We start from the raw sequence: 25622 nt of genomic DNA, 5'->3' as shown, positions 1-25622 counted from the left end.
TGCAGGGACACTGACATGGTGGTGGTGTGTTAGTGTGTGTTGTGCTGGTATGAGTGGATAAGACACAGCAGCACTGCTGGAGTTTTTAAACACCTCACTGTCACTGCTGGACTGAGAATAGTCCACCAACCAAAAATATTCAGCCCACAGCGCCCCATGGGCAGCGTCCTGTGACCGCTGGTAAAGGTCTAGAAGATGGCCAACTCAAACAGCAGCAATAGATGAGTGATCGTCTCTGACTTTACATATACAAGGTGAACCAGCTAGGTAGGAGTGTCTAATAGAGTGGACAGTGAGTGTATCCGGTATTTAAAAACTCCAGCAGCTCTGCTGTGTCTGATCCACTCATACCAGCTCAACACACACTAACACACCACCACCATGTCAGTATCACTGCAGTGCTGAGAATGATCCACCACCCAAATAATATCTACTCTGTGGTAGTCCTGTGAGGGGTCCTGACCACTGATGAACAGCATGAAAGGGGGCTAGCAAAGCATGCAGAGAAACAGATGGACTACAGTCAGTCAGTGATCGGTGTATATAACAAATTGTAAGTGGGTTATACCACTGAGATGGTGGATTCTAATAATAGAAAGAGAATTCTGGGTCAAATGAGTCATCACCATGCAAAAGTTTTTAAACCGAGCACTGGGAGCTTCTAGCAAAATCCATGATTAGCCAGCCTGCTCGATGTCTGCTATCAGCAATCTCACTAAACCATGATTATAAAATATGAAATGTTTTGTATTTATTTATTAGGATTTTAGGATCATGTTTTATACTTTGGTTACATTAATGACAGAACAGGTAGTTACAGGTTACACATGATTCATCAGTTCAAGATCAATATCAAACACCGTAACTGACAATTTTGTATCTCCAAGTCACCTAACTTACACGTTTATTTTTACCTTTCTCAAATAAATCACTCACTCACTCTCTTAACCGCTTATCCAACTAGTTTTTGGACTGCTCTGAGAGGAAACCCACGCAGACACAGGGAAAGCATGCAAACTCCTCACAGAAAGGACCCGGACTGCCCCGCCTGGGAATCGAACCCAGGACCTTCTTGCTGTAAGGTTCCAGTGATACCCACCAAACCACCACCATGCTGTCCTCAAATGAATCAATACAAATATAATTAAGTACAAACCTCATTATCGGAAAAGTTGGGACAAATACAGTAAAAAGAAGAATCTTGATGTGGGAGTACTTCGGAAAACTGATGTCACTTGTCACACAGTCATCAAGAAATGCAACCTAAAGCCAAAAATAAATTCTGCACAGAAATAAATACAGTAAAAACATGCTTCAGTTCAGAAAATACAAGCCTTAATGGTACTTTTTGATGCAGCAAATATTTTAATTGGAGACAGATCTGGATTGCAGCCATACCAGTCTAACCATTGCACACTTGCATATGTCCATGTGTTAATCCATTACAAGCATTCAGTTGTGATTTTTGCCCCGTCATTTAAATACAGATTTCTGTACATTTACTGAATCTTTTAATGATTATTACACACTGTAGAGAGTAAAATAATTAAAACAATTTAAAGCATTGCTCTTAAAATACTAAATTATTTGGTATTTTGGTATGTCCGAAAAGGGCAAATAAGTAGAAATGCTCATGAACGGTTTTGTTATTTATTTTGGATATTCTACCACTAGTAATTTTGTAATGATTTGAAATGACCAGTTTAGACGTCTCATTAATAAAACAAATGTGTTCCATGCACATGTAATCTTTCAGTCTGCTTTAAAACACAAACGTGTCTCCTCACTTTGTGTTTAAGTCCCAGAGCTCCAGACACTGCTGTCCTACGTTCCAGAGAGACACTACTGAAAGCTTGGGTCAGCTATCGCATAATCAGGATCACATGTGAAGGACACTGTGATTGCATATCGGGTTCCCCACACCACCTTCTCCACTCGGTGCAGGTTCTCGGAGCCTGAAGAGAAGAAAGACACTCGCCCTTGTGGGAGAGAAAATAAGTCATGATCACTGCGGTGAAAAGAAGTGCTGAACTGTTATTAGTAGAATTTAAAGAAACTTAAGATAAAGATAAATGCACTTTTCAGTTCATGTTTTATTAAGGTGTTTGCTTATGATTTTTCTGAAATGTTTAGATTGCACTGAATGTGCTTGTGAATTTTTCAAATCAGTAATGCACTCACATTAGCATTTCTGCCTCATCTAAACTAATTAGACAAGCATGAGTATGTTCAGAAAAACCTGTACCGCTTGATTAGACAGTAGGGCTGGGCGGTATGATGGTACATTCGGTATACTGTCTTTGATTCCTCATACGGGATGGATTTTTTGTTTTTTTTATATATATTTTTTGTATTTTACCCCTTTTTCTCCCACTTTAGCGCATCCAATTTCTACCCGTCAATCATCCTCTCACTAATGCTATTCCCTGCTCCTGATTGGGGAGGACGAGGCTGCTCCACGCCCCCTCCGACACGTGCACAGCAATCGAACATCTTATCACCTACACTTGACGAGTGCAGTGCGGTACACTGTGCACGGAGGGCCACACCCTCTACTGCACTCCTTCCCCATCTCCGTGCAGGCACCACCAACCAGCCAGCAAAGGTCGTATAATTGCACTAGTCTGAAAGAGAGTCCCCATCCGGCTTAGTCCCGCCCCTTATCTGAACAACAGGCCGATCGTTGTTCATGTAGCCACTCGGCCTCAGCCGGCAAGGCAGATCCGAGATTTGATACGATGTATCCGAGATTCGATACGATGTATTCGAGATCTCAGCTCTGCTGAACAGCGTGTGTTTTACCGCTGCGCCACCTGAGCAGCGGATTTTTCATATACCGCCATACCGTAACATAGTTAATTTTAACAGCTGTAGGCTTCAAAATGCAGCAAATCATATAATATTGTTCACCACTGAAATCACTATACTGTAGATGCAAATTTCCTCAATATGGTAAAAAAAAAACACAAAACAGATGGAGGATGAAGAGGGGAAGAACAAATATGCACTGAAAGACCTTTTAAAGAAATGAGGCGTGTCGGCAGTTAAGAACAGACTAAAACACTATATACTGCAGGGTTTGTCGAGCCATGGCTGTTACAAACGCAGTAACAATCCACATATGCAAGGACACGATTCCTCTATAGACAGTCGAGAAAGAAGCATTCAAAGCAATAATGAAAACTCTGGATTCCAGTTTTGTCTTATGGGGTGAAAATACTTAATGTTAGTTGCTATTTCAACATCATAAGCAAACTGGAATCGGATATATATTAAGTCGTCTACTTTTCTACAACAGACCAGTGGTCAAGTTGTACAGTGAGAGCTAAGGGTAATTATACAATACTTAAATATTAAATAAACAATAACAATTGTATTTATTGCACCTCATTCACTCGTACTGATTCCATCATATTTTGTGTCATTTTGTGGGGCTAAGCTTATAGTACTCAAAACCTTCTTTATATACATATAAAACATCCCAGTCATACAAAAGTAAAACATACCGTGATATACCGTGAAACCATCAGAATCTTAAAAAATACAAAGATACAAACTTTTGGTCATACCACCCAACCCTATTAGACAGTGATCCAACACGATCTATGGCAGCAAATAGAGGCATTTGTAAAGATAGCTATGTAAATGACTTCAGCTTTGTTGGGCTAGCATTGACCTTCAAAGACTGCTATTTAGCATAGAGATTTGTAATTTTATTAAAACGTTAAAGGAAACTTTTGAAGTGTTTTGATCAAATACACACTGCTTGTATTTTATAAACGTGGCAAAAACGTTTGCAAATTGCAGATGATTACCACCAGACAACAACCTGATAACTAACTTCACAGCTCTTTATGTTTGTTGCAAATAGGATTGCAAAGAGGATATTTCCCTTAATTCCCCGATTTATTTCCCAATTTTCCTCCCAATCTAGTCGTTTCCATTTACCGGATTGCATTAAACTTCCTCTCTACTGATGCTGATCTCCACTTCTGATTGAGGAGAGCAAGACTGACACACACCCCCTCCGACGTGTGCAGTAGCCGACTGCATCTTCTCACCTGCACGAGGCGAGTTCATATGCAGATCAGCTTTGTGTACAGACAGCCACACCCTGATCAACGCATTATCCCTCTACTCTGTGCAGGCGCCATCAACCAGCCAGCAGAGGTCGTAATTGCATCAGTTATGCGGTCCCTATCCGGCTCCCGCCCTGTATGAACAACAGACGATCGTTGTTCACGTAGCCGCCCGGCCCAGACGGATGGCAGAGCTGAGTTTCGAAGCAACAAGTTTGAAATGTCGGCTCTGGTGTGCTAGCACGTGTTTAACCACTGCACCTACTTTAGGGTTAATTATAATAGGGTTAGTTATAGCAGCTCCACGAGATTACTAGCTTAGTAATGTGTCTGATCCACTCATACCAGCACAACACACACTGAGAATGATCCACCAACTAAATAATACCTGCTCTGTGGTGATCCTGACCATTAAAGAACAGATGGAAAGCAGGCTAAAAAGGTATGCAGAGAAACAGATGGACTACAGTCAGTAATTGTAGAACTACATAGTGCTGATAAGTGGTAAGTGGAGCTGATAAAATGGACAGTGAGTGTAGAAACAAGGAGGTGGTTTTAATGTTATGGCCGATCGGTGTATATATGTTTTAACATTCAAACTATAAATTATGCCACCTATAACAAAACCTAGTTCAACTTTTCCAGTGCTGAGACAGGTTTCGAAGAGGGGAAAAAGGGAAGGGAAAAAAGTGCTGGATTTCAGTGCTGTTCCAAAATAAGACTTTCCAAACTGTTCAATCCTGTTCAGAGAATGCAGGAACTAAAACTGTGAGAAGGTGACACTGAAAACTCTAACCCCGCACATCACTTTCCATCAATTGAATCAACAGTGCTTTTTGCTATTAAAATGTTGTCACTTAATGCTTTGTTGCTCTCTCAGTTAATTGCTCTGAGGGTTTGATTGCTAATTATATGAAGTATTAACATCTATATAAAAATCTATGTGTAAACAGCATGGATAACTCACAGTAAACAGACTTGGCTCACTCTCAGCACAGCTGCTAATGTGCTGGTACCAATAAAGAGTTTCAAAGAGTTATTCATCTATTCATTTTAATTTAATAAATTCTTTCTTTATAAAATATGAGGGTTCTCACACTTTTTAAAACTCTATTTAGTTAGTATCACTTCTCTACATATTCACCTTCTGATGCATTTTTTTCCCAGCATCATACCAATTTTTTTATGCCATCAGCATGTTTTTGGTTGAGCACGTAGCCACTGATGCACCGCTGCTTTCACATCATCATCACATGAAAATCTTCTTCCCCGTACACAATATGCTCTTTTTTGTGCTCATAAGGGTGAAAAAATAAACCCTGTTCATCTGGATCCTCACTCCAGACCTGTTTGCCTTGGGAGACCCTACTGGGAGCTTATAGCACCCGATGACATAGCCCTGGAGATCATTAGACCACACAAGCCCTTCCGTCAGCAATACGAGAGGAGCTTGGAGTAGAACCGCTGCTCCTTCGCGTGGAGAGGAGCCAGTTGAGGTGGTTCGGGCACCTGATATGGATGCCTCCTGGACACCTTGCTTTGGAGGTATACCAGGCATGGCCAACTGGGAGGAGGCCACGGGGTCGACCCAGGACCGCTGGAGGGATTATTGGCATGGGAACGCCTGGGGATCCCACCAGAGGAGCTGGTAGAAGCGGCAGGGGAGAGAGATGCCTGGGACTCTTTGCTTGCACTGTCGCCACCGCGACCCTGAATGGATAAGCGGAACAGGTGATGATTATGATGATTTGATTTATACAACTACAAGCAATGGACGTGGCTTAAATACTGGAACTTTTGCATTATTTTAGGTGGAAAAAATCATTTCCCATTGATTATGTCCTCTTCCCTACCCTCATTTCCAACAGTGACAAATGAGACATCTACATATGGTGCATTTTATTTGCACAGCAAATGCAAGGTATACAACTGTCAACTTCCATTAACACAGTTAGTGCTGAGCGAGTAAAAAGCTCTGCAGGCACAAAGCCCTGCTGTCCTCCAAGTTTGGTAGCGATGATTTTGCCCAGTTGTGAAAACATCACCTCTACTGCAGCGCTTTTTTTAGCTTTACGTCTCAATTTCCCTGCAGTGATGACCGACGTGCCCTTATCCCTTGACACATTCCGCATATCCACTCCGATCAGCCCTTTTTGTCATATTTATATCAACTTTATCCTTTAAACCGTCTAACCTCATTTCTACGTCCTTGACATCCTTTTGATTTTCCACCCGAGATTCCAAGCGGCTAATGCCTGTCAGCGTTTCCTACCTCCTGTGTGAAGGAAGGAGGCTGATTTTTAGCTAGTGTCGCTGAGCTGTCTGCTAGTCTTGCAATTACCTCAGTGAAGTTTACAGGTTTCTCCGTTTCAGTGATTACTAATCAAGACTAAATGACTCAGCACAGTCGTGCAGGAAGCTGTGGTCTTTTCTTTAACCATGCCACTAAACCCAAAGTGTGAAAATATAAACTCTATTTCCGGTAAAACACTTTCAAAATATGCAATAACAATATTTATTTAAGTCAAAAAGACAAAGAAAATATTTCCAGTGTTTTGAATTAATTCTATTTGTTAAATAAAAAAAATTAAAAAAATGGATGCCTGAGCATTTTAACCCTGGGCATGTGTACCTCGGTGTCACATGACCTATAATCTTAATTAGGCTTTTTCATCATTTGGGAATTGAAGATACCTTAATCGTTGCTGTGTACAAGACTTGAGCTGCTCAACACTGTAGTCACTGATGTCTGATTCTCCTCTTCACGATGTGCCATAAACCGATCAGCCATAACATTAAAACCACCTCCTTGTTTCTACACTCACTGTCCATTTTATCAGCTCCACTTACCACATAGAAGCACTTTGTAGTTCTACAATTACTGACTGTAGTCCATCTGTTTTTTCTGCATACTTTGTTAGCCTGCTTTCACCCTGTTCTTTAATGGTCAGGACCACTACAGAGCAGGTATTATTTGAGTGGTGGATCATTCTCAGCACTGCAGCAGTGTTAATTTCGTTGACGAATGATTCTCGTCATAGTTTACGTCAACAACCTTTTTTTCATGATGAAAACGAGACGATAACTAAATAAAAACTACATAAAAGGATAAAAACTATGACGAAATGAATCAACACTTTCGTCAACGAATAAAAACGAGACGAAAATGTTTGGCAGGGACGACATCCAATAACTGATTTAGTTTTGTGGAAGGTAGGGACAAGTTAGGAAGAGATCCAATCAGAACTACTTTAGTGTATGTGGAGAGGCTGGACAAGCCGATTAGCCATCCAATCAGTACTAATCTCTTTTGCAGTACCGCAGTAAGCGCACACTTGCACAGATTTGATCTAAACCCGGGAAGACCAGACTAGCCTGTAAAGTCTTTACTCATGGAACTAGGTGAACTCCACAATGTCAACAGGGAGGAAGAGGAGAGCCGATATATGGACACATTTCTCATTTGATGTCATGAAAAACAAGACGATGTGTAAACCATGTGGGGCGACGATCTCGGGTAAAAACAACAAATCTGAAACATCTGGCACGGCTGGCAGTATAATGGCAACATAATGGCACTGCTGATTTTATGGTACCCAGTTTTATAAAGAATGTAACATGCAATTTGTTATAAACAATGCATATATTTTTCAGGCAGAGCAGGCCTACTGGTCATTAATATTTTGTTATTGTTATGCTCAATAAGCAAGGTCAGGTAATTAAAGATGTTGTTTGAAATAAGTTAAATGTGTTTTTGTGTGTATTGCACATTCAAACATTAATAATATTCCATAACTGGATAAAAATGTTTCATTTTGTGTAAGTGTATATAATGACTTAAATAATTCAAGGGAACTGATGACAAAGCATTTACATTTTACACCCTTTATATGTATTTTAGGGCAGCACGGTGGCTAAGTGGGTAACACTGTCGCCTCACAGCAAGAAGGTCCTGGGTTCGAACCCCAAATGGGGCGGTCCGAGTCCTTTCTGTGTGGAGTTTGCATGTTCTCCCCGTGTCGGCGTGAGTTTCCTCCGGGTGCTCCGGTTTCCTCCCACAGTCCCACAAGACGTGCAAGTGAGGTGAATTGAAGATTCTAAATTTGTCCATGATTGTGTTCGATATAACTTTGAGAATCGAATAAACTTGTGTAATGAGTAACTACCGTTCCTGTCATGAATGTAACCAATGTGTAAAAACATCACGATAAAATCCTAATAAACAAACAAACAAATATGTATTTTAGTCGACTGAATTGACTGTAGATTTAGTCGACTATATTCTTATGATAATTAGTCGACTAAAACTAGACTAAAACTAAAACAATTCAGATGACTAAATTATGACCAAAAACTAAATTACATTTTAGTCAAAAGACTATGACTAAAACTAAATCAAAATTTGCTGTCAAAATTAACACTGCACTGCAGTGACACTGACATGGTGGTGGTGTGTTAGTGTGTGTTGTGCTGGTATGAGTGGATCAAACACAGCAGCGCTGCTGGAGTTTTTAAATACCGTGTCCACTCACTGTCCACTCTATTAGACACTCCTACCTAGTTGGTCCACCTTGTAAGTGTAAAGTCAGAGACGATCGCTCATCTATTGCTGCTGTTTGATTTGGTCATCTTCTAGACCTTCATCAGTGGTCACAGGACACTGGATATATTTTGGGTTGGTGGACTATTCTCAGTCCAGCAGTGACAGTAAGGTGTTTAAAAACTCCATCAGCGCTGCTGTGTCTTATCCACTCATACCAGCACAACACACACTAACACACCACCACCATGTCAGTGTCATTGCAGGGCTGAGAATGATCCACCACCCAAATAATACCTGTTCTGTGGTGGTCCTGTGGGGGTTCTGACCATTGAAGAACAGGGTGAAAGCAGGCTAAAAAAGTATGTAGAGAAACAGATGGACTACAGTCAGTAATTGTAGAACTACAAAGTGCTTCTATATGGTAAGTGGAGCTGATAAAATGGACAGTGAGTGTAGAAATGAGGTGGTTTTAAAGTTAAAATAAAAGTTCAAACGATTTAACAAATTACAGTTTTAGTTGTTATTGCATTTTTAGAAAGTGTCCCAACTTTGCAGAACAGGCAGCAAGGACCCAAGTATCAGTGAGTGGAAATAAATGCCTAGTTTTTATTGTTCCTGTGTAGACGGAAAAGCATACAGGCTAATCTGCATTCGGTTATCACCTGCCTGCAGCTTTTCTTGCACTGTTAGCATGCTGAGTGACATCCTCTCTCATCCAGTTTAGTGAGATGCAGATTTCTCGATACAGTTTTGATTGGAAAACGGCAGCGTATTTAAATGTAATGATTTTAAATATTCCTGCTCTACCAAGCATACACTGATTAGATCTCAGATGAGCCTGGGCCCAAAGAACTCTGAGGTAATTTGCATAAAATTGATTTACGGGTTTTCAGTTGCACTTCTTGTTGCAGTGGTAGACTGTGCTAAGTGACAACAGTTTTCTGAAGCGCTCCCTAGCCCAGGAGGCTAAATTTACATGAGTAGTTTGACTGTTTCGCATGCAATGGTGTCTGTTGGCTCACGCATATTCAACAGCTGTTTCCGACCCTGCCTACACAGACTGAGATTGTTATATACAGTAGATAGAAAAACTGATTAACAGTTTACTCATGAGCCATGACCTACACACTGTCCATTTTATCAGCTCCACTTACCATATAGAAGCACTTTGTAGTTCTACAATTACTGACTGTAGTCCATCTGTTTCTCTGCATGCTTTGTTAGCCCCCTTTCATGCTGTTCTTCAATGGTCAGGACTCTCCCAGGACCACCACAGAGCAGGTATTATTTGGGTGGTGGATCATTCTCAGCACTGCAGTGACACTGACATGGTGGTGGTGTGTTAGTGTGCTGGTATGAGTCTATAGGACACAGCAGTACTGATGGAGTTTTTAAACACCTCACTGTCACTGCTGGACTGAGAATAGTCCACCGACCAAAAATATCCAGCCAACATCACCCAGTGTGCAGTGTCCTGTGACCACTGATGGTCTAGAAGATGACCAACTCAAACAGCAGCAATAGATGAGCGATCGTCTCTGACTTTACATCTACAAGGTGGACCAGCTAGGTAGCAGTGTCTAATATGTGGACAGGGAGTGGACACAGTATTTAAAAACTCCAGGAGCACTGCTGTATCTGATACACTCATACCAGCACAACACACACAAACACCACCACCATGTCATTGTGACTGCAGTGCTGAGAATGATCCACCACCTAAATAATACCTGCTCTGTGGGGGTTCTGACCATTGAAGAACAGGGTGAAAGCAGGCTAAAAAAGTATGCAGAGTAACAGATGGACTACAGTCAGTAGTTGTAGAACTACAAAGTGCTCCTATGTGGTAAGTGGAGCTGATAAAATGGACAGTGAGTGTAGAAACAAGGAGGTGGTTGTAATGTTATGGCTGATCAGTAGTGTCAACATATGGATTCAGATAAAAGGTTCCACGAGGGAAAAAGTAAAACCAGATGAGTCACTAGATCAGTCTTTCCGAAACATTCATAATTTGAAGTACATAATAAATGAAAGGGAAGTGAGTTCACAATAAAATGCTCTTACTGGTAATTACAGCTAATACGCTTGTGCTGCACTGAATAAACAGTCATTAATGCAATTATGCACAAGGCCCTCGTTGCTTCACAAAAGTCGCTCAAGAAATGGTTCGTGTATTTCTGATGGCAAAACGTTATGTGAAATTAACTACAATTTCTTGCTGGTAAGCATGTCATTTTGTCAAAGCACACATGCACACACGATTAGTCTCCTTATAATGAAATAAGGTCTTCGTTCAGACCAGGGATGTCCATTTGCAGCCTGTTACCATTTTTGAAACAGCTGTTTGAACTCAGTCATGTCGCTATTGCATAAAACAGATCTAAAATGCTCCCCATCTTCTTTCCCCCAACTCAAAAAATTAACGTTACACCTACTTAAATGTTCCTGAGTTTTTAGATAAACATGGCGAAGAAACGAAAACTAGACAGAGAATGCAGAAGATTTTTGGTGCGCTGGAAAAATTATTATTCAGAAGGAAGTGGGTATGTTTAATTAAAAGAAGTATAATAACCTTCATAGTAGGATTATAAGCTGGTAAGTGACATTGGCAAAATCTTAGTTTACTCAACACTGTCAAAGATAGATCATTAGTCACTTAAATAAAAAGGAAGTGTAACTGTTAGTAATCATGTCTGTGGCCGGTGTTTGCATTTTTTTTTACTCCATCTGGTCCCCAACAAGAACGTTTGGAGACCTCTGTTTTATACCAGAGATGTTCACTAGTCACAAAATATGAGTCCGAGTCAAGTCACGAGTCTTTAGGCTAGAGTCTGAGTCAAGTCATGAGTCAATATAATATACACAAAACATATATTGGAAATGTAGCGTATAAATAAACAAATAATATGTAAGTTCAGATAAAAAACAAAACAAATTAGCGACTGTATTTTGCCATTTTACTTAGTGCCTTTACTTTCCTAGTCATTGTGCAAATGAATGTAATTTCTGTAATAAGAAGGTACCAGCTAAAAGCTTAAACTGATACGTTTTGTTTTTATTGCAAAACAAAAGCGCCTGATAAATCACGGCACAGCAGCCAAAATACAAAATACAGCAAAATAAATCATAACCACTGCTTACCTTAGCTTATGTTCTTCCAGATGCTATTAAATTTATAACCGTGTGTCCCTTTAGGAATATAATCTGTTATTTTGTAAATGTGCTTATAACTGAAAACCTCCAAACTTTTCCCGGTTGTGAAGTAAAACACGAACTCGTTAGAAAGCCAATCAAGTGTTTCATTAACAATCATCTGTGTGACACAAACTGAATAAATGCAAATAACAGCATTTCTTACTAAAAATTACAATCTGATTGGTTCAGAAAGCGGTCTTTTAACCATTAGCACCAATTCTGTAGGAGCGTTCCATTCACCCCAGTTGTAAAGTGCACTATGTAGGGTATTCCACCATTTTAAGTGAGATTCCAATCCAAAGGTAAAGAAAATTTTCAAATAAAGTGAACTTCAAACTGTGTAGGGCGTAGGGAGCGACGCTTCAACACTACGCGTAAGCTGGCTGGAACATTTACCCATTGTGTGCGTTGCGGGTTAAGACAGCCGTAGCGTTATTAGAGAGCAGTAAATTTATAATAACAATAATAATAATTATATATATATATATATATATATATATATATGTTATACGTAACTAATGTTAACACATGCTGACGCTATGGACTCGTTTGTTTACAAGTCATTTTTTGCGAGTCATGAGTTGAGTCCGAGTCATTTGAAATGAGTCTGAGTCGAGTCTGAAGTCGCTGTGTGTCTGTTTTATACCCACTAAAATTACATTAAAAAATCATGTAAGTACAATTACAGGTCATATATAGACACCAGTGGTACAGCTACGTTTTAATCATCTCAGCAGTTGTAGCTTTTAACATTTTATTCTATTTATATTGTAGGGGACTCGGGTGGTGCAGTATTAAATCAAGGTAGCCGGTAGTCCAGGTGGCACAGCAGGATATTCCGGTAGCACACCAGCACCGAGATTCTGAACTCCTCGGTTCGAAACTCGGCATTGCCACCGGTCGGCTGGGTGCCATCTGGTGGGCATCATTGAAGTGCCTGCAGCAGATACTAATTGGCCACCGTATCTGCAGGGTGGGGACCAGACTTTGTGGAAGGACCCTGACTGGCGGAAGGGACACTTTTGCAGAATGCAGGGGTGAGAAGAGGAGGGCTATGCACGTGTCGAAAGAGGCAGGTACAGCGACATGCTCTTCTCGGATGCATTCGGGTATCCCTCAGCAGCGGAACACAAATCGTGTGTGCTAAAATAAGAGGAAAATGGGGAGAAAATGCATTAAAAAATATTTTAAAAATCAAGGTAGCCGACTACCACTGACACCTAGGTTTTGAATGTCAGTGGTGCTATCAGCTGGCCGGGCATCTGCACAGACATGTAGCCTGGATAAAAATAAAAAGGGTTGCACCAGGAAGGGCATCCAGCATAAAACTGCGCCAAATAAGGTATGTGGACCAGAACGATCTGCTGTGGTGACCACTAACTATGAGAGTAGCCAAAATAGTAAATGTATCTAATAGTAATATTCTTAATATTTTAGTAATCTTATAAGATGCTAATTAGTAGTAAACATTTTTAAAAACTCTGCTTTTAATCCAATCTGAATATACCCAATTCCTTTATGATGCCTCTCCCAACAGCAGCAACCAGAATACTGTATTTATTTTTGAATCTTCATTAAGGCCTATATCATTGACTTCTGGTCTATCTCACTAATCAACCAGTCAGTCAGCAGTTAAACTACCAGCCTGTACCATCCCCAATACACTGTAGATATCATTTTGTTTAGAGAAGGCTAGAGAATACTGCCAGCACCTTCATTAATACACCTTCAGTAATACACCAAGGACAAGTAGAGCTACTTGGGGTCCAGCAATTAATTAAAAATAATTGACAGGTACTACAGAGTTCAGTAGCTGTAACAAAGCTCGGGTCAATAACCACCGATGCAGTAAATGAATGTACTGTCCTTGTCTCAGTCTATCTCAGATGAGCCTGGGCCCAAAGTACTCTGAGGTATTTTGCATAAAATTGATTTATGAGTTTTAAGTTGCACTTCTTGCTGCAGCGGCATACTGTGCTAAGACTGTTTTCTGAAGCGCTCCCTAGCTCAGGCTAAATTTATCTGTTTCTTATGCATTGGTGTCTGCTGGCTCAAGGGTCATGCACATTCAAGAGCTGTTTCCGACCTTGCCTACACAAACTGAGATTTCTCCGGATTCCCTAAATCTGTTACAGTAGATAGAGAAAGACCTGAATTATCTTGCATTGAGAAATGTTCTTTTCAAACTGATTGACAATTCACTTATGAGCCATAAACTACCTTTGCTGGCAAAGACTCTTTTTATATGAATCATTATTTCTTCGCCTACTAAAAGTGCAAACTGCAGCTTTGTTCAGCGCTTGAGTGGTGTGGAAAAACGTCATCAAAGTGCGAATATGAGACAAATACGTATTTGTGTAAAATCCACACTAAAAGCATCCACATGTATCTGTGTTTAGCTGTATTTTTCTCACTATTTCACTTTTAAACTTGGACAGTTGCTTATAATGCTTATAAGTCGACATAGGAACACTAAACCTCTCTCAGTTATTACTAGTCATAAGTTCTCTCCACTAATGAAATTCCTCACTTGTTGTTTTAATACAATTAGTCACGTTAAGTTTTGTTCACGTTAAGCATTGTTCATACTGCCCGAGTCGCTTGTACAGCATCATATCAAACAGTTTGTCTCATTGGAGGCGCTTTGAAAAGGTCAGGGGCAAACTGGGTTATTCAGGTGAACACAAAAATCGCGAGCCCAGTGCGACAAAAGTGCGCCACACTACATAGGAAACAACAACACAGCCAGCGCAAAAGCAATGTGCAGTTTCTCCTGTACACATCTGTACATGAGAAAGGATCAGGCAAAAAGTAGGTCAGTGCATGAAAAGGGTTACGACTTTGTACCATCATTGCTTACTCTGTTCACTACTTTACTGAGGTTCCAGCAGTAGTTTGGCACTAAATTCTTCTGATTTCCAAAGTAAGACCACTTGAGACTACTTTTGCTCTGCCTGTGTCAATGTTTCTGCTTTCTGATTGAACTTTGACCTAGTCTGCTTTCGGATTTAACTTTGACCCAGCTTCTCGCTTACTTTTTAAAAGAGCCACCAATGAGACATTTACATTTTCGGCATTTAGCAGACGCCTTTATCCAAAGCGACTTACAGTACTGTGACAGAATACCGTCTGAGTAATTATGGGTTAAAGGCCTTGCTCAAGGGCCCAACAGTGGCAATCTGGCAGCGGTGAGGCTTGAAACAGCAACCTTCTTATTACTAGTCCAGTATTAAGAAGAGGGAACGACCATCCCTGGACCAGGGGGGGGGGGGCCTCAGAGTACATCTCTCACCATCTTACAACAACGTGATAGAAGCTATACCCCAATCATATATGAAAGGCACACATGGCCATTGTATTTGTAAGCGGTTTCATTGTTATGCAATGGGCGGTGATTGATCATTATGCAAATCGTCTGCATATAAGGTTGGGGTATTCACTACCAGCTCAGACTGAAGAAGTCATTTGGATGAGTGATGAAACGTATCTCTACAACAAACTTGTGTCCAGATGAACTGATTCAACTTTGTGGATTTGTGTACCTGGATTATTGAGCATGCATCAAGAAACTAGTCCAGTACCTTAACCACTAGGCTACAGCTGTCCAAGACAAACTTCATGATGATGTCAGAAGCGAAGTACAGACATGGTGGAGAAAAACTGATTCTCACTATTTTACAAAACCCTGAACTGTTGTTTTCCACTGTAAATTAGAACCGTGGTGTTGTGAGTGAAATCCAGCATGATGACTAATGAGCTGTGAAGTACAGAGAGCAGATTTGCATTTTAGACAGAAATTCTACTTTTACTAATCCTGTTATCACCTGTTGTGGCTTCTAAGCTCTTTAATAAGATTAAATGCACTCTTTGATTAAAAATAAAGTTTCATGAACCTGTTTCCTTTTTTCCTCATGTCTCTAAATGACAACATTGCAGAGCTTTTTTTGTTTTAGACCAACATACAATTCATTCAAAACTGCAAGTAACTAGGGCCGCCAGGTGGCGCAGCGGTAAAAACACACGCTGGATCCAGAGCTGGGATCTCGAATACATCGTATCGAATCTCAGCTCTGCCTTGTCGGCTAAGGCTGAGCGGCCAAACGGTTGGCCTGTTGTTCATATGGGCGGGACTAAGCCGAATGGGGTCTCTCTCTCTCTCATGACTGGTGCAATTACGACCTCTGCTGGCTGATTGATGGCACCTGCACAGAGATGAGAAAAGATTGCTCTTAGGGTGTGTCCCTCCGTACACGCAGCTAAGCTGCACTGCACTCGTCAAAGTGTAGGTGATAAGATGCATACGGGGGCGTGGGTTAGCTTCGTTCTCATCAATCAGAGCAGGGATCGGCATTGGTGGAGTGGAAGCATGATGCAATGGGGCAATTGGATGCGCTAAAAAAAAAGGGAGAAAAAGGGGAGAAAATGCGGGTTCGAATCTCAGTTCTGCTACCGGTCGGCTGGGCACCCTCTAGCAGGCATAATTGGCTAATGCCTGCAGCAGACAAAACTGGGCTTCCAATCAGCTGGGTGGGAAAGACCGGACTAAGGGTTTGGGTTATCAATGCCTTGCTTGCCCAGGGTGCCTGAACAGAAAGTGAAGGGGCTCAGAGATCAGGGCGTGGCTATCTGTACGCGAAGCCGACCTCACACACAAATACACCAAAGTATGAGTGAATAAGGGACTGGTGGACTGTGCACATGTCAAAGGCGGAGTGTGTCAGGCGAATATACACCCTCCTTGGACGCCGTCAGGGTCCCCAGCAGCGGAGTGGCTACACTAAATTGGGAGAAAAAAAGGGTAAAACGCATTTTTAAAAAACTATATTCACTAATTAGCCAAAAAATTAGGCCCGCCTGTTGCTTCTGTTGGTCTGTACCAGAAGCCATAGCCTTCAAGTTGTCTGGTATCAATGAGTCTTGGCTGCCCAACACTCTGTTGGTTGTTTGTGACTTGTTCCTTCTCAGACCACTGCCAATGGGTACCTCCCACAGCTACCTGTGTGCACCCCGGGTGTTTTGAAGCTTCTTAAACTTAGTCGCCTGACCATCATAATCTGGCCCTTATCAAAATCCCTCAGGTCTTTATGCTGATTGTACCTGGTGCGTTCAACACCTGTACTAAGTAAGATAAGATTCCTTTATTGACTCCCATAGGGAAAATTCGAGAGTAACTTCCATTAGCCCAACATTTGATACATCCCTGACCATGACAAGCACATTTTGGGGGGGTTGTCCTAATGTTTTGGCAAAAGAAAATCCAAGAACACACATTTCCCTTTTATTCTTAAGCAACTTTCGTGGCTGATCGTTTTTACCATTTGACACCCATTTCTAGAACCTTCCCTACAAGCAGAGTGCGCCTTAAAAGCCAGGTACAGTTGGCATGGTAAACCGACGTTCATTTTAAATAGGTTTTGAGTGCACATTAAAGTCACATAAAAGCAAAATTCTCACAGAACCCAAAGAGGATGTGGGTCCCCCTGCTGAGTCTGGTTCCTCTCAAGGTTTCTTCCTGTATTTTTAAGGGAGTTTTTTCTTGCCACTTTTGCCCTCAGCTTGCTCAACAGGAGTTTTTGGTCTGTAGGTCCTGGATTCTATGAAGTTGCTTTGAGACAAAGTTCATTGTAAAAAGCGCTATATAAATAAATTTGACTTGACAGCACCATCTCACCTTTATACGTCCCATACGATTTAACAAAAACATAACTGGAACCCTTGCACAGCACCATATCACCTTCATACACCCCATACAATTTAAAGAAAACATAGCTGGTACCCTAATTAAATGTATTCACCTAAATTAGAGTTTCCATTTACCTGCTCTGGGTTCCACTGTTCGGTTGCCGTTTGGGTCCATAAAGACGAAACGCCCCCCTCCAAAATCCACACCATAATCTGTTAGGTACAGCAGTGAGGTGTAGTCAAAGGAGCCGTACGTGACCTGTAAAAAAAAAAACCCCACAAATTCACTCATTTATTGGTTCCTTCCTTCCTATCTGCTGAAGGCACATGTTCTGAGCACAGACACTAAATTATACATGGTGATTTGGTCATTTAGTTTTTTTTTTTTGTATAATGGAACTCTTTAAGGTAATTTTTATAAGTTCTAGGCTTTTACGAGGTGCGGACAGTTTTCCACTTTCTTCTGTGTCCACAAGATTTCATGAATTTTCCACTTCAGGATGGTAAAATCCAATGTAACCAAATAAAATAAGTCTCACATTTCTGGATTTAACTATAGGTTTACTACATTCTGAGCTCTGGGATATTGCTGTCCTTGCTTTTAAAAATAATAAGAGTATTTTTATCATGCTGTGCATGATTATTTTTTTAATTTTATTAGGATATTAACATCATGTTTACACACTTTGGTTACATTCATGACAGGACTTATAATCACTGGTTAAACAAGATTCATCAGTTCAAGTTATGGATAGTTTTGTCTCTCCAAATCACCTCACTTGCATGTTTTTGGACTGTGGGAGGAAAACGAAGCCACTCAGACACAGGAAGAACAGAAAAAACCCAAACCGCTCAATCTGGCAATCAAACCCAGGACCTTCTTGCTGTGAGGAGACAGTGCTACCCACCCAGCCACCCTATGCTGTTCATGTTAAAAATGATTCTCTAATCTCACAGGAGCAAATGGTTGCAGCATATAAAATTAGATCAGTTTAAAAGTATGATTGTGTAATACATTTCCATGTAAATGAAGTACTCTCAGGATAATTAGTAAAAGTGTGACAGGATGTCGGCTGTAGAAATTTTAAACTGCAATTTATTAAGTCAGCTTAAAAATATAAATGTCCTGAACTAATTAAGAGACTATAAACCAATCAGCCATAACATTAAAACCACCTCCATGTTTCTACACTCACTGTCCATGTTATCAGCTCCACTTACCATATAGAAGCACTTTGTACTTCTACAATTACTGACTGTAGTCTATCTGTTTCTCTATATACTGTTTTAACCTGCTTTCACCCTGTTCTTCAATGGTCAGGACCCCCACAGGACCACCACAGAGCAGATATTATTTAGGTGGTGGATCATTCTCAGCACTGCAGTGACACTGACATGGTGGTGGTGTGTTAGTGTGTGTTGTGCTGGTATGAGTGGATCAGACACAGCAGAGCTGCTGGAGTTTTTAAATACTGTGTCCACTCACAGTCCACTCTATTAGACACTCCTACCTAGTTGGTCCACCTTGTAGATGTAAAGTCAGAGACGCTGCTGTTTGAGTTGGTCATCTTCTAGACCTTCATCAGTGGTCACAGGCCGCTGCCCACAGGGCGCTCTTGGCTGGATATTTTTGGTTGGTGGACTATTCTCAGTCCAGCAGTGACAGTGAGGTGTTTAAAAACTCCAGCAGTGCTGCTGTGTCTGATCCACTCATACCAGCACAACACACACTAACACACCACCACCATGTCAGGGTCACTGCAGTGCTGAGAATGATCCACTATCCAAATAATACCTGCTCTGTAGTGGTCCTGGGAGAATCCTGACCATTGAAAAACAGCATGAAAGGGGGCTAACAAAGCATGCAGAGAAACAGATGGACTACTGTCAGTAATTGTAGAACTACAAAGTGCTTCTATATGGTAAGTGGAGCTGATAAAATGGACAGTGAGTGTAGCAACAAGGAGGTGGTTTTAATATTATGGCTGATCGGTGTAGCTTCTATCCAGAACATCCAGGGTCTCTTGTTGTGCACTCCTCTCCTTACCTCACACCACAGGTTTTCTATGAGGTTTAAATCAGTGGACTGAGATTGTCCATGGCAGAAGAGTTCAAGAGAGGTTTTACTGTCATTTCAGCTATATACAAGTACATATCGAAATGAAACAACATTCCTCCAGGACCAGGGTGCAACACAGAGCACAAGTGCAAAACAACACAATACACACAGTACAGATAAACAACAGAACAATAAATACAAAAACCTACAATAAATACAAGAGACATTTCTAATCTAAACGAATTGAGAGTGACGGGACCAGCGGGATCAGACGCTTGATTTTGTGTTTAATAAACCATTGACACATTCTGGATCATTGTCCTGCTGGAGTATCCAATGATAACCCATTTTAGTTTCTTTGAAAACACAGGCAGATTTTTATTTTAAATGTCCTGGTACTTCATAGAGTCCAAGATATCATGTATTCCCTTTGACAAAGCCCACCAAACAAACATTATACCAAACAACTACAACTAGAACATGATGAAAGGGGGCTAACAAAGCACGCAGAGAAACAGATGGACTACAGCCAGTAATGGCAGAACTACAAAGTGCTTCTATATGGTAAGTGGAGCTGATAAATGGACAGTGAGTGTAGAAAAAAGGAGGTGGTTTTAATGTTATGGCTGATCAGTGTATATTTTTCTAGAATGAGTTAAATTAAGTCTAGATTAAGTTTAATACGTTAAATTTGAATTCTGAAATTTGAATAAAGTTTTTTTACTTTTTAAGTGACAATTGTCTAGATCTCCGCATAATATACATGGGAAAAAATGATCAAACTGTCCCCTATAACAACTGGCCCAGTGTCCAGTTTAATGTAGGGGCATGACAAAGGATATAGGTCAATGTTGAAGTTTAAAATGAGAAGCTTTAGAATATCAGTAATATATGAAGAATCTTCTGCTCAGACCTTGATAACGATAAAATTTTTATTTCTGCAGACAAACAGATCCCAGTAAATATGTAGTAAAATCCCAGAGAAATCCCAAATTTACATACAGTAATCCCTCGCTATATCGCGCTTTGACTTTTGCGGCTTCACTCTATCGCGGATTTTATTTGCAAGCATGTCTAAATATAAATCGTGGATTTTTCGCTGGTTCGCGGATTTCTGCAGACAAGGGGTGTGTTTGAAAAGCTAGCTCTCTCTCTACATAGACGCATTTTACGTCATCCTGTGCGCGCTCCCGATTAGGAGGCTGTTCCAAATCCTAGATGCCTTAATATCCTCACTACTTAACGTTTCAATGTTATTTTCACTCAAAAACGAGTGAGCATCCGACGCTGCTTCAGTGATCAAGACAATCCCAGAATTTATTGCGGGTCAGGTGCTCCTCTCTCACAGAAAAATAAACATGGCTGACGGTACAGACAAACGAATGGAGTTCTTTTCAAACGTAAATAAAATATTACTGATTTTTAACTTGTATAAACTTGTACCGAGTGTTTTTATTTGCAAGTTCGGGCTTGTCAGGAAATGTAACCGTTATCGTTACATGAAGAGAGATGTTATATTGACGTTAGCATGCTGTGCTACCTCAATCCATTGGTTTTAATGACAAGATGCTAAATGCTAAAGCCGATGGAATCGGGTTATAAAAATAACCATATAAACACATGTTTTTACTTTGCGGATTTTCACCTTTCGCGGAGGGTTCTGGAACGCAACCCCCGCGATCGAGGAGGGATTACTGTAAACTGAAATGCTCATTTAAAAACGAAAGGATTTAATTACCAATGCCATCTTCAATAAACAGATTTATGAACAGACTCTCATCCATGTTGCTCATGGGCTGCTTTGATTACCTCGGGCTAATCTTTTGAAGTCAGGCCAAGAGTCAAGTACTCCCTGTTCCCATTTAAAGCAGGGGAATGCACATTTCTAGCCTATTAAAAACCTCATTCCTAAATTCTACAGAGCAACCGTGTTAATACTAATGCATTCACGCGAAAGAAAAACTTAATTAAACTTCAGCCTAAATGTCATGTCACTGCGCTGTCAACGCTTTGCAATGGTTAGCTGCACAGATAGGTCAGCTTTCTCCAATGTTCTCTGTCTCATGCTGGCTGTATCAGATTATCAGATGATCAGATTTGTGCTTGGACCCTGGAAATCACCACTTGCGGCTATATTTAGTTGTATCGTTGCTCAGGGTTGTATTTATCTAAAGATTGCGGCACAAAATAAACCCACAGCATGAAAACAATGACAAAACCCTTTTTTTTTTTTTAGAAGGGTAGATACATTTGAGGAATTTAAAGCACTGGCGTGTGTTGAGGTAATGATGCTGCTTTTGTCCATAAAAAGATCAATCTTATCCAATACGTCTATAAAAAATCTATCCCAACATAGAAAACATTTTAGGCCCCAATTTCCATTCCCTTGCCACCACTGGCCTAACAAAAGCATAATTTCAGCACTGCCCCAGTCTTCCACAGGTATATTTAAGATTTATAGGAAACACTCCCAACATAACAAGAAAAAGCAATTCTGGGTACCTAGATTTCTTTTCCCCTACAAAAAACATGAATTGGCTGCTCTAAAGTGTGTGTGTGTGTGTGTGTGTGAGTAAGTGAGCAATTGAGTAAATAAATGTGTTAATGATTGCTGCCCTTCAATGAACTGCCACCCCATCCATGGTCCTTTTCTGCCTAGAACCCCGTGTTTAACAACCCTGACCAAGATGAAGTGGATAGTAAAAATAAATAAATGAATACATTTGGTACAGACTTGCAAAATCTGATCTCATTCAGTGTTATACATTCTACCTGTATAACATTTACAGCATTTAGCAAACGCTTTTATCCAAAGCAGCTTACACTGATCAGCCATACGTTCAAACCACCTCATTGTTTCTACACTCACTGTCCATTTTATCAGCTCCACTTATCATATAGAAGCACTTTGTAGTTCTACAATTACTGACTGTAGTCCATCTGTTTCTCTGCATGCTTTGTTAGCCCCCTTTCATGCTGTTCTTCAATGGTCAGGACTCTCCCAGGACCACTACAGAGCAGGTATTATTTGGGTGGTGGGTCATTTTCAGCACTGCAGTGACACTGACATGGTGGTGGTGTGTTAGTGTGTGTTGTGCTGGTATGAGAGGATCAGACACAGCAATGCTGATGGAGTTTTTAAACACCTCACTGTCACTGCTGGACTGAGAATAGTCCACCAACCAAAAATATATCCAGCCAAGAGTGCCCCATGGGCAGCGTCCTGTGTCCACTGATGAAGGTCTAGAAGATGACCAACTCAAACAGCAGCAATAGATGAGCGATCGTCACTGACTTTACATCTACAAGGTGGACCAACTAGGTAGGAGTTTCTAATAGAGTGGACAGTGAGTGGACACGGTATTTAAAAACTCCAGCAGCGCTGCTGTGTCTGATCCACTCATACCAGCACAACACACACTAACACACCGCCACCATGTCAGTGTCACTGCAGGGCTGAGAATGATCCACCACTTAAATAATACCTGCTCTGTGGTGGTCCTGGGAGAGTCCTGACCATTGAAGAATAGCATGAAAGCAGGCTAAAAAGGTATGTAGAGAAATAGATGGACTACAGTCAGTAATAGTAGAACTACAAAGTGCTTCTCTATGGTAAGTGGAGATGATAAAATGGACAGTGAGTGTAGAAACAAGGAGGTGGTTTTAATGTTATGGCTGGTCAGTGTATATTTGTGTCCGAACCGGACAGTGGTAGCCTAGGGCAACTTTTTTTTAAAGCGACCCACATTTTGTCCATGATTTTTTTATGTGACCCAGGCAACACAAACGGTGCATCTTACTCTCTCTGCTCTGTACAATCTGACCCCACTGTGGTTTACAAGATTAAAAATAAAGCCTCCCAGCTCTGCTTTGTAGCCACTGACTCTGTGCTCTGAGCTTTCAATCTAGTTGGGATATGCAGAAAAAGAATTTCAATGCACTACATATGTGTATATGTATTTATGACAAATAAAGGCATTCTATCTGCTCTAGGTTATCTTATCTTAAACACAATGCAAACGCCGCTTGGGTGGCGGTAAAACACGCTCGCACCAGAGCTGGAATTTCGAATATATCGTATCGAAGAACGCTGATCAGGGTGTGGCTCTCTGTGCACAGAGCTGATCGGCATGTGAACTTGCCTTGTGCAGGTGAAAAGATGCAGTCGGCTACAGCACACATGAAGGAGGTTGCGTGTGACAGTCTCGCTCTCCTCAATCGGGGCGGGGTCAGCACCAGTAGAGAGGAACCGTAACGCAATTGGGTAAAAATTGGATGTGAGAAAAAGGGACAAAATGTATAAAAAAAAAAAAAACACAACGCAAACAACTAGAGATTAAGGGCCTTATTTTTTTGTTTTGTTTTTTAATTCTTAACGCCATGTCAGCTGCTACGGCTTTTATCATGGCTGAATAATAATAATAATAATAATAAGTTGGACTTATATAGCGCCTTTCACAATACCCAAGGACGCTTTACAAAATAGAAAAATACATCAAGATACAATATTAGAGACAGACACATGAGAGACGCATGAATACATAAATGATAGGACACAACAAGATACAAGAGAAGAAACAAAAAAAGAAAAAAAGAAAACAACATACTTATGAAACATATGATATAATAAATGTAGATTTACATAAGTTAATGAAGCTTATGAAACAGTAGAGAAATGTTTGGTAAACAGATGAGTTTTGAGTAGGGATTTGAATTCTGTAAAAGAAGAAGTAGAGCACAGGGAAAGAGGAAGAGAATTCCAAAGTAGGGGAGCAGAGACAGAAAAGGATCTTCCACCCATGGTAGAGAGCCTGAAGCTGGGGACAATCAGGAGACCAGCATCAGTAGACCGTAGAGAGCGTGATGGGGTGTACCGATGTATCAGGTTTTGTAAGTATATTGGACCAAGACCATAAAGTGCTTTGAAAGTAAGTATGAGGACTTTGTATTGAATACATTTGGAGATGGGTAACCAGTGAAGTTGGGCAAGGACAGGTGTAATGTGATCCGTTTTTTTGGAGCGAGTGAGCATCCTAGCAGCAGAATTTTGAACACATTGAAGAAGGTGGATGGATTTAGCAGGAAGACCAAAGAGCAGAGAGTTACAGTAATCAAGTCTGGAGGAAATAAAAGCATGAACAAGGGTTTCAGCAGCCACAGAGGAAAGAAAGGGACGAAGACGAGCAATGTTTCGTAGGTGAAAGAAGGCAGACTTAGAGATTGATCTTATTTGGGGAAGAAAGGACAATAAAGGATCAAACAGTACACCAAGGTTACGCACAGTGAGGGATGGGGAAATAGAAACACCAGCAATAGAGAGAGAGGAGGGAGAAAGAGAGGAAACCACAGATTTAGAATAATAGAGTCGATTTTTAAACGTCAAAGTACTGGGTGGATTTGCTTTCTTTACTTGTGTGTAGGGGCGTGCTATATCTTATCGTTCACGATAATACCGGTATAATTTTTAAAACGATAAAAAAAATCCCATATCGTGATAATAGCGGTATTCTGAGTTTACGTAATGATGTCACGCAGCTACTAGGGATGTCCCAATCACGTTTTTTTGTTCCCGATAATGAATTTTGATCCCAATCCGATACCGAGTCTCAAACCGATACTTGTATTTTCTAGATATTGTCTAGATAAGAACTGGATAATACTGTTCACACAGTGCACACTTCAAGTACATTACAGTTATTCAAATTACTCCAGTGTATATGTTTAACAACTGAATAGCTCTGCAGTGCTGAAGGGAAAAATGCTGCATCCAAGCTATTGGCTTAATGTTTTGTATTTTTACAAAATCAATCAAAATGAGTGAGATAATTACAGTTTTACTTTAAACTTTACATTCGAAGAAAAAAAATCAGTTTAATGCAGTGATACACTAAAAATGAACAAAAATCTGTGTAGCAGCTTAACTTGAATATAAGAAAAAAAGTTACTTAAAAGCATTACAGTAAAACCTGAATACCAAAATAAAATGGAAAGGCTCTATCGTTATGAAGGAAAGCCAGTTCTTAAAGTGCTTGTATTGTGACAATGGTTTGATGGATGTTTCTAT

The 25622-nt window shown here is 40.5% G+C and overlaps 1 protein-coding gene across 1 annotated transcript in view; it reads right to left on the bottom strand.

Moving 5' to 3' along the window:
• Nucleotides 1-741: 741 nt before the first annotated feature.
• Nucleotides 742-25622, bottom strand: part of uts2r2 (urotensin-2 receptor 2) — a 46452-nt gene continuing 21571 nt past the window's right edge. Inside the window, exons 8-9 of the mRNA XM_063003765.1 lie at nt 17635-17758; nt 742-1979 (exon numbers count right to left, since the gene is read on the bottom strand). Coding sequence (XP_062859835.1) covers nt 1843-1979; nt 17635-17758 — 261 coding nt within the window. The 3' untranslated portion in view covers nt 742-1842. The remainder of the gene's footprint in view (nt 1980-17634; nt 17759-25622) is intronic.

Source organism: Trichomycterus rosablanca, chromosome 10 (assembly GCF_030014385.1).
Source record: "Trichomycterus rosablanca isolate fTriRos1 chromosome 10, fTriRos1.hap1, whole genome shotgun sequence".
Lineage (NCBI taxonomy): Eukaryota > Metazoa > Chordata > Actinopteri > Siluriformes > Trichomycteridae > Trichomycterus > Trichomycterus rosablanca.
Note: the sequence above shows the minus strand (reverse complement) of the source record. Positions and strands in the feature narration are given on the sequence as shown.